Source organism: Mytilus galloprovincialis, chromosome 7 (genome assembly GCF_965363235.1).
Source record: "Mytilus galloprovincialis chromosome 7, xbMytGall1.hap1.1, whole genome shotgun sequence".
In the NCBI taxonomy this organism is placed as follows: Eukaryota; Metazoa; Mollusca; class Bivalvia; order Mytilida; family Mytilidae; genus Mytilus; species Mytilus galloprovincialis.
The window spans coordinates 78,893,165-78,903,657 of record NC_134844.1 but is presented as its reverse complement, the minus strand read 5'-3'; the positions used below and the strand labels follow the sequence as shown (position 1 = coordinate 78,903,657).

Genomic DNA, 10,493 nt, shown 5'->3' with positions numbered 1-10,493 from the left:
GTCGAACTTGTTCCTAAATTTAAACACTTTATTTAGATCACATAAAAGTACTAATTTTGATAAACGCCCTTGACATTATTATTTGTCAAGGGATGCAATAGTCTTAATTGTAAACAATCGGTATATCATATTAGATATCGTACAAGTTATTGAACTGCATTGATAACCGTTTTTCGTTATTTTTCACAAGTTATATTTGTCTATATAAGAGCTTCGTGTCTCGGACTTTCTTATTTTTAAATGTTTTCCACGAATATACTGTTTTTGTTTTGATTTAATCTCAAACCGCAGATTACAAAGAGAACACGAACAAAATAAATTATGACAAGTTGTGTTTTTTTTCATTAACAGAAAATTCAGTGGAATCATTTCAAAACTGCGGTATTCGGCCTTTTAATGACTGTTGCTTTAAAAAGAGCACCGATGCCAATCAAAAAGCACCCAAGGAACAGTCATTTCTATACAAGCGGATATCGAGGGTATGGACCCATAAATATATGTGAAGACAAAAACTGTTATATTTGCTATAAGAAATTATCTCTTCATATATCACCGTTGGATAACGTCGACCTATCTTCTCTATCTTCTAGATGAGAAGCGACAACAAAACACTGTGTCTTTGTCCGGTTTGTCCTATTCATATTCCCAGCTCCTACGCTAGTGACTAAATTAACTTAATTGATCGTTGTTTGATCTTTCTCGTTCAAGTCTTCTTATCTTGCTGAAAGGACGACTACTTGAGAAATTGAGTTCAATCAAAGTTAAGCTGCCCATGAACTCAAAATTATATTTTAAGCGCGATTTAGTATATATAGTTATGATTCGAAATTGTTCTAGATCCAGCTAATCATTGACCTACTAGTCTACACTCTGAAAAGACACTCGTTTGTTACATCGTCCGTTGATGTTATACTTCTTTGTGCGGCGTTACTGTTTAATGATGATTATTTTTAATTGATTGATATATTGATTAGTGTTTTACGCCACTTTCGTTTTTATGGACGGAGGAAGCTGGGGTGCCTGGGGGGAAACGCTGACCTTCTTTTGGAAAAATGATTTTAAATAGTGTCTTATAATGTATTATTCTCTTTTTGGGCCCATTTAATGCAAATAAAACTTCTCCAGTTTATTTCAAAATGAAGAGATGTTTTATGTTTAAAAGTTATCAACCGTATGCTATCTAGTCAGGACCGTCCAATAAACTGATAAGAATGTAACCAACTACTTGCCAATATATGCAGACTACAATAATTCAATGAACAAAACCAATTAATATGTTTAGTTTAAACATATTTATTTATAGTGGATTTGGAAACAAGTTTTGCAACTTATATCAGAGACATGTATACTAAATTTATATGTCTCTGCTTATATTAATCCCTTTCCACTTTGAGGGTGTGAGTGCTGCCTTGTAGTGGCATTAGCCTACTCTTTTTCGAAATCTACAATTAATACTATAAAAAGTTCTGGAACGAAAAAGCGTCGCATAATTCAAAAGCTTAATTTATGTGATACAGTTAACGACTTGAAACAAATATGACAGACATACAGCAACCAGCACTCAATCACATTATAGGCTAAATTGGTACCGGATAGAAAAATAATATGGTGTTTAGATTAAAAATGTATTTAAGATAAGCGCTCAGTCGATAAGCCGCTTGCCTGGAATAGTGTTCTAATTACAGCGCAACATAAATACAAACGATACAGATTATTCCGATATGGCTTCATTGGCTTGCCTCGCCAGATCGTCAGAGAGAACAGAAACCTTCTATACTGAAAAACAAACAAGAAGACACAAAAAACAAAATATCAATGAGTACACATCAAAATGATTTATGTTTAAAAGTGCCATTGATATAGTCGCCCAACGCGTTGGACTCGTGATACAATGTTCCTTTTTTGTACGGGATGCCGTGTGTTCGATCCAAAGGGAGAGTCGAGTTTCTTGACTAGTAGTTATAAAGACTACTCTGAAGCAAATGTGTGGAAAAGCTGAGAACAATGAAAACATTGAATCATTAAAATGTCAGAAAACCGTGACAAATTACACACAAAACACTTAAAATGAAAAATGCAGATGCCTATATAACTGTGGTTTACTATTCAGTATTTTCTAGTGTATGTGTGGAAAGAAAATTTGACAATTCGTGATTTTAACAGCCTCAACATTTATATATTTATAATAATACTTTCATAAAATAAATTTTGAAATTCAACTTTTATCATATCATAATTCTATGTAGAAAATGTATAAAACGTTCATTCTTCTTAAAGTCTCGATTTTGTCTCTTGCATTGTAAGACATTGTCTTTTTACGTAATGTAGACCGCACAATGATACCGTGATGTCTTTCCTATGCCTGAGCCAGGTTCGGGTTTACTGTCGCGTTGTGTTGTTGTATTTTGTATTATTTGATGTGTATTTTTCATTCTTTCTTACTTAACTGCACCAGAATTTTCTACGAGACAAAATATATAAATTGGAACTGCAAGATGTTATGAAATACTTTATGATTTGACTGAGAGGTTGATTTGAAAAATAGGACTCGGATTAAGTTCTGAAAAGAGCTGTAGGAACTTTGAACTTGAAATACACATGAAATCTATATATTTACAATAAACTTCCATTGTTTAGCTATAGAAACTGTCGGTTGAAGAAACTCCTCAATAATTGAAGACACTAGACGCATTAAGTGAGTTGGATCTTTGACTCAGCCTTTAGTCAAGATCTTCCTGGGCTATGTTTTATTAATGAAAAATTTATTCACTGATAACATAACTGATTTCAGAATAGTAACTATGATCAACTATGATCAACTATGTGCACAAATTAAAACAAAAATGCCCATTTTGAAACAAAGCAATCCCAAGGCAACAAATCGTTACTCAGAGGAGAGCGTCGTCGAAAGTCCTGGAAAAATAGTTGAATGCATATTTTAGGCAGTGGCTATTCGTTCGGCTAGCCGGACAAATAGTTGAAAATGTCTATTCATCCGGCAAGCCGGACAAATAGCATTTTTACGGTTTTTCGCTATTTGTCCGGCCAAATATATAATGATGAAGATATAACATCGTGTTTTGAAGGTTTTTGATGAAGCACAGGTTGTTTTAAAATATATTGTCTAACCTCGTTTTATGAAAAAAAAACCTCATTCTAATATAAAAAAAAAAAAAAAAAATTATACATGTGCATTTGATTCAGATTTTTTATTCTAATATTCTAAAGGAACTTTGGTATTGAGGGGGGCAAAAATGATTCTCTCTTTTGTTGTTCTGCCTATGAATTTTCTGTTACGTAAATAGTCGGGCCAATCATTATTGGCTTCATCTATGATTTCAAAAGATCCTGAATTTATAGTTTCTGTGAAGTTTGGTTAAAGTAAGGTCCTCATATGATTATGCACGATTCTTCATTTAAATTGTTCAGCGATTTTTAATTCATATGAAATTTGAAAAGGGCAGGCACGTGTAACCTGTACCCAAAAGTAGGATTGTGTTTTCGATAAGTTTTTTTTTAGAAAAAAAAATGTATATTAGATACAACAGAAAAAGGGGGGATACCCAAACCCTGGTGTCTTATTCCCAGTCCAGGCATATAAGTATGTTCATAGATCTGCGTTGTAGTATAACTAAAAAATAATGCATCCAGGCAAGTTTGATATAATACTTTTTCCGAATGCGTTTTGCCCCCATAAGGTAAATGGGGGTAAATCATCAATTTCACTTTAATTTAAGGCTTATTCCTCACAGTTAACATGTATACGCTATTGTTCTGGAATCACTCCTATAGACAATTGTTTAAAGCAATCATATTCTCTCTGGTTTTCTCTATGACATCTTTAAATATGAATCGCGATCTCCAATTCTCAATACATCCATTGCATACGCGCGTGTGTTATCCGACACCACATGTGTTATCCGACACCTCATCCGCGACACTTTCCACGTCACATGACACTCTTATTGATATTGAATATTTGCGCATCCGCAGACGGATGGCCGGACGAATAGAGATTTTTAACTATTCGTCCGGCTACCCGGACGAATAGCCACTCCGCATATTTTACCATCAAGTCGGCCAAGTTTGTTTGGTCCATATAGCCTACTGGCATTTTCAAATTGAAAAGATGCTGTTATCGGGTAATATACTATAAATAATGAACATTGACAGGAATTTGTTAACTAATTTTTAAATAATTTATAATCTGAATTATCGCCCGTCAGAAATCCTATTTTTTTTAAAGTGCTAGTTTTTTTACCAGGGGAGATAATCCCACTAACCACATGAGCCTCTTGTTTGTTATAACCGGAAGTGTCTTTTAAGGAAGTATACAATGGTTGAAGAATATCTAAACATCTCTTATTAGCGAAATTACTCCCATAAAACACAGCAAAGATGTCTCGAGGAATGATGCCAAGCCAGCAGAAGCTGGCAGAAAAACTAACTATCATGAACGACCGAGGTCGTGGAATGCTAACGCGCATTTACAATATCAAAAAGGTTTGTTTTTGACAGTCAAAAATGCCATATAGTCTACATAGATCCTTTTTCTAAAATTGTCAATTTGGTAAAGAAGAAACAAGATTTTAAATTTAGTCAGTGTGTAAAATAGCTGACGACCCAGTGTGTTTGATGTATTTTTAACCTTGGATTTGGAGTTTACTGCCCGCCCTTTACTGCCATGTAAATTATAAATGTTGTTATTATCATACCGAATTATAAATAATGGGGTCAGATCCAGGACCACACTTACTGTTTTGTCAGATTCTTGTATCCTGGTTAATTAATGATATTTATTGTAATTACAGGTAACTGGCCTGATTTATTTTCCTTTTTTATACACAAAAATTTGATGTTTACAAGTCACGCCTACTAAAGCCCCAGTCTGACTAGACCACGATCGCATTACCTTCACTGCGATCTAAAATAAATTCAGATCGTGGTGAGGTCGCGGCATGAAAATGTAAATTTTCGTTGCTTTCACGATGCTACCACATCCTTATTACGCTTCTAAAACGATCCCACTACGATTAAACCACGTTCTCACCGCGCTTATTCTGCGACCTCTTTAGGCTTATCAAGATCTTTCTACGCTCATCACGTTCTCACTACGACTATACCACCAGTTATCTGATTGCAACACGATCTTACCACGCTTTTGCTGCGATTATAGTATGTTCTTACCACGATTACACTACATTCATACTATGATCTTACTTAAGGTGGTATGGGTGTCTTCCTCCATCTTGGATTGTAAAAAATAGAGAACCATTATATGCCAAGGTACAGTTTTCAACACGGAGCATTAGCTCACACCGAACAGCAAGCTATAAAGGGCTCCAAAAATTACTAGTGTAAAACCATTCAAACGGGAAAACCAACGGTCTAATCTATATAAACGAGAAGCATGGTTGAGCCGTTAGAGAAAATGGACAAGAACTTCATACAGACAAACAAAACCTGTATATATATATAATGTATTTCATGTGAAAATGACAATGAGAATGATGGTCATAGTATGAACGTAGTCAGGTCGTAAGAAGAGTGTGATGGGGACGGCAAGGGCATGCTAGAATCTTGAACAGTGTGGTGTAAACGTGGTATAGTCGTAGCGGAAGCATAGTTGGGTTGTGGTGAGAACGTGATGGTCGTAGTGAGGTCGTAATAACGTTGCTGTGAGATCGTAGTGCAGTCTCTCAGGATAGAATCACGCTTATGCTACGCTCTTGCTACGATTGTACAGCAACTGGCATCTTACTACGACCTACAACCTAAGTGCGCTCTCACTACGCTTCTACTACGACCTGATTTTGCCACGACTGCCCCACAATTGTTTTGAACATGTTCAAAGTTGGCCACACTCATCACGATCTTGAAGACCTCACCACAACAGTGATACAACCTTACTGCGATCTACCAGTTTGTACTGCGATCATCAAAATTTGCATTTTTTTTCACAGATCGTAGTGCGATCATGGCCTAGTGGGACTGCGGTATAAGAGACAACTTTTGAGTTCGATGCATTATGTCAAAAACTTTGGTTTTGGTTTCACTTCTGTTCCAATGTTAAGTTAGTGGTTGGAAAACTATAATGCCATATTGTACAAATTATTCATTCAGCAAATTGAATTCTCATAAAAATTTTGACAATCAGCACTGCTGTCATTAGGGAATTGTAATTAAGTACATTTTGTACCTATAGAACAACCATTATTTCTTGTTTATCCTGCACAATGACGATCACTAAGAAGCTGGATGAACGTTAGTAGTGCAGGGATACAAGCGATCCCCTCTATTTGGTAAATGACGTCTTAAATATGTGCACAATTGATGAGTTTTTTTCGTGACGTACAAACTGGAAAGTGGTCTATTAACAGCAATCCCATGTCACACAGCCCAAATGAGACCACTGACGAATTTGCCATAATAAGCAGATAATTTTTCAGTACAACTAAGACTAAGTCTAAGAGAAACAAACAAGCAAAACTTTAAATGAATTTTCTCAGCTTAAAAGTATGAACTTCAAATTTACAAGAAATTTGTTGCACTTTTTCTTTCATTGGTGTATTTCTATGGTACTAGATATAAATAACCTTAAATCATGTTAACTAGACAATGAACATGAGACCTGTAGACAACTTTTGAATTTCTTGTAAATTTTCTCGCACAGTGAAATATATATATACATAGCTAACACATGGCTAATGTCATAAAAAATACATGACTTACCCATATTATTATATTAAATATTCATAATTTTTAAAATCAAATAAACATTTTTTCCCCATCATACCTGCATACAGTTATTGATGACTTCATACACATGTAAATTATAAAATGTAGATCTAGAGAAGTAAATAATATTAATAGGCAGTTAATAAATGATAACTGACATCATATAAATACATGTAAATAAAGAAAAAGTGTATTACACTTATTAATATGCTTAAGAAAACAAGTGTTTTACAATGTATCATGTTTCACTTTACCGTATGCCATGTAGGCACTTGTTAGTTAGTAAAACACATATTTAGGAAGTATTAATTACTAACTGCTTTTAGATTATTAAAAATGAATGAATATATGTATAAAAAATTATTGCTTAAGATTAAAATACAAATAATGGTGAGGATGATTTTGAAAATGAGTATTTTGGTATTGTAAGAACTGAAAATAAAAACCTTGCCATGCTTGCCAAAAACAGAATGAAAATGAATCATTGTCAGAATTGTAAAACAACCTACATCTTTAAAAATGCAGAAAATGAATGTGTATTAACATGATTAAAGAGAAAGAAATATTTACACGACAAAGCTGCTCTCAATCAAAACTAGACTAACAAAAGATGAAAATGAGTTTATCAAATTCAGAAGATTTTTCTAAATTCTTCATCAAATATGTTGGTTGATAATAAAAGGTTGAGGATTTTTATGATATTTTTCAATGCTTACTTTTGTTTATAATTTTCAGCTATTGAAAAAGAGCTTTTCAAATCATGGTTGCTTGCATGCTGAATTTACATGTAGTTCCTTTGATTAAACTTATTTGACCTTTTGTTTTGGTTCTAGGCATTCAGTAAATATAAAGATGTAAGCAATAGTTGTTTGTGTTGAAAAATTTGTTTTTACGAATGCATGGTGTTTTGAAAGGCAAGGCTGAGCTTTCACCCATTTGTATTAAGTGCCAGCTTCTTCTGTATGGTTTCTTCCCTTATTTTATTCAGTTGTGAAAACAGTGCATTCAATTTTATACTTAAATTTTGAATGATTGGGAAATCCCCTTATCATGTTAATGTTGAACATGGTTGGGACTGGCTGGTTTAAAAAATGTGTTTTGTTGTCAATTTTTATAATCTAACCAGAACTTTCAAGAAAATTGCACAGTGGAAATAATTAGCATTCATTCATATATTTATAAACTACATCTGACATATAAGGATTTCACAGATATATTGCAGTTGGTATTGAGCACAATTTATGGAAAACGGGTTGGCGGCATGAGCTGTCTAGTGCATCTTTTTTTTAAGTTTGGATTATGCAATCAGTGTTCCCCCCTAGGGCTTTTTAACATCATCGTAATGTGATGCTATATTTCTTGAATGTGATGCTATTTGAATTGGTTTTCTTACAGATTATGTTAAGGATGTAATGCTATAATTTTTAGAAACAAGATTTGGTATTTCAAATTTCCCCGTTTAGGATGTCAAGGGAAAACACTGAAAATGTAGGAAAAGTAAAATCACAAAAATACTGAACTCAGAGGAAAATCAATTCAGAAAGTCCATAATCACATGGCAAAATCAAATAACAAAACGCAACAAAAACGAATGGACAAGAACTGTCATATTCCTGACTTGGTACAGGCATTTTCAAATGTAGAAAATGGTGGAAACTTTAACCTGATCAACTTAAATCATTTCTCTCTGATTTAAAAAAAAAGTAAATTTCATTGTATGTTTGTTTATCTTCCTGGTCTAATAAATTATTTTCAATGAATCTTCAGTATGTATAATTAGAAGAAAAAAGTGTTTGATCCAATCACCTTGTATGAACTAACTATGCAAAGAGAGACTAACCCAGATGTTCCTTCCCTCTTCTGCCTGTTAGGGATGACATCAAAATATCAATGTAGGATAAAAAACTTAAATCAAATAGTTGGTTTGGGTGGGGGAAGGGGGGATATTTTTATGCCCCACCTATGATAGTAGAGGGTCATTATGTTTTCTGGTCTGTGCATCCATCTGTCCGTCCTTCCATCAGTCTGTCTATTTGTCTATCCGTCCATTTTACCGTTTGTCTGTCCTTCCGTCCGTCTGTCATTCCATCTGTCCCTTCAGGTTAAAGAGTTTAGTCAAGGTAGTTTTTGATGAAGTTGAAGTCCAATCAACTTGAAACTAAGTACACATGTGCCCTATGATATGATCTTTCTAATTTCAATGCAAAATTAGAGTTTTGTCCCCAATTTCACGGTTCACTGAACATAGAAAATGATAGTGCAAATTTCAGGTTAAAGTTTTTGGTCAAGGTAGTTTTTGATGAAGTTGAAGTCCAATCAACTTGAAACTTAGTAGACATGTTCCCTATGATATTATCTTTCTAAATTAAATGCCAAATTATAGTTTTATCCCAATTTCAGGGTCCACTAAACATAGAAAATGATAGTGCAAGTAGGTTTCAGTGAAAAAACTATTGAATTAATTTTTTTATCCTACATTGAACTTTTGATGTCATCCCTTAATCAATTAATCAAGTCCTGCATACTAATTGTTTTGACGGAGAAGAAGGGGGTGTCAGTGAAAAAACTATGTAAATTAAGTTTTTTGTCCTACATAATGAACTTTTGATGTTGTCCCTGAATCAAGTCCTGCATACAACATTGTACAACATGTACAAATGGTTTGCAGATATACTAACAGTTTGTTTTTTTATCTCATGACCCAACAGATGTCTGTAAGTAGATGGCGTTGTTGTCAGCATGTCTGTTTGTTTTACTTTTTTTTAAATCTGTTTGTAGCATTAGATTAAGTGAATTTTGTCTGTCATTGTTTTTCTTTTTATACTTTTTTTTGTGTTTTTAGTCCCTACATAACTTGAAAGACAATTAAAAGACCTTTACCAAGATAAAAAAATATATGCCTATACAAACAAGGACGATATATAAAAGAATTATTTGAATGATTGTTTGCTCCCACTGTAAATACCTTTTTTTGGTTTATACCGTCTTTTGGTATGTATAGTGCGCATTTGTGTATAGTGCGCACCCTTTGTGGTTCAAGAAACAAGAGAAAAAAAGTTAATTGGTCATATAATACTTCTAGACATAAATGTGAGTGCCAGTGAGACAAAGCTCCATCCAAATAACAATTTATAACAGTAAACCATTATAGGTCAATGTACTGCCTTCAACACTGAGCCTAGGCTCACACCAAACAATAAGCTATAACAATGTATAAAGGGCCCCAAAATTACTAGTGTTAAACCATTCAAATGGGAAAACCAAACGGTATAGTACATACTTAGATATTTATTTACCACTTTTGTTTTTTTTGTTTTTTTTTTTTTTGGAGGTGGGGGGGTGCTCACAAGTGGTTTATCCTTGTTTGTTTTTTTAATTTGTTGAATCAAGATCCTTCCTGTCATTAATCCTTTATACTAAGAGAGTGTCAATTTTCACTTGCCTTAGCCATGTTAGCCTGTCAATTTATATTTGGTCTAAAGGGTATTTTCCTAACCTGGCTGTTTCAATGATCTGTAGACACCCCGATAGAACTTCCAAAATAGTAAAACAGCATTTTATATACAGGTATATAACTAAGGTACATCAACTACCAGATACTAGACTTAGACAGTGCAAGTTCTGGTGGGATTATGGTTAATGCAATGTGTTAAAGTTAATCCTAATTAATTTTGTTTAGTATCTTATTTTTTGAACAGTTTTGCAGTAGAAGTATTGTTTTTTTTATCGGAAATTAATATTTACTAAATTTTATA

General features: G+C 33.7%; 1 protein-coding gene across 9 annotated transcripts in view; it reads left to right on the top strand.

The window, feature by feature from the left end:
• The first annotated feature begins 4,309 nt into the window (after positions 1-4,309).
• LOC143083736 (nck-associated protein 1-like) overlaps positions 4,310-10,493 on the top strand; it is a 66,713-nt gene continuing 60,529 nt past the window's right edge. For all 9 annotated transcript variants that reach the window (XM_076260028.1, XM_076260027.1, XM_076260025.1 and 6 more), the window contains exon 1: positions 4,310-4,503. In XM_076260028.1, coding sequence (XP_076116143.1) covers positions 4,399-4,503 — 105 coding nt within the window. In that variant the 5' untranslated portion in view covers positions 4,310-4,398. The remainder of the gene's footprint in view (positions 4,504-10,493) is intronic.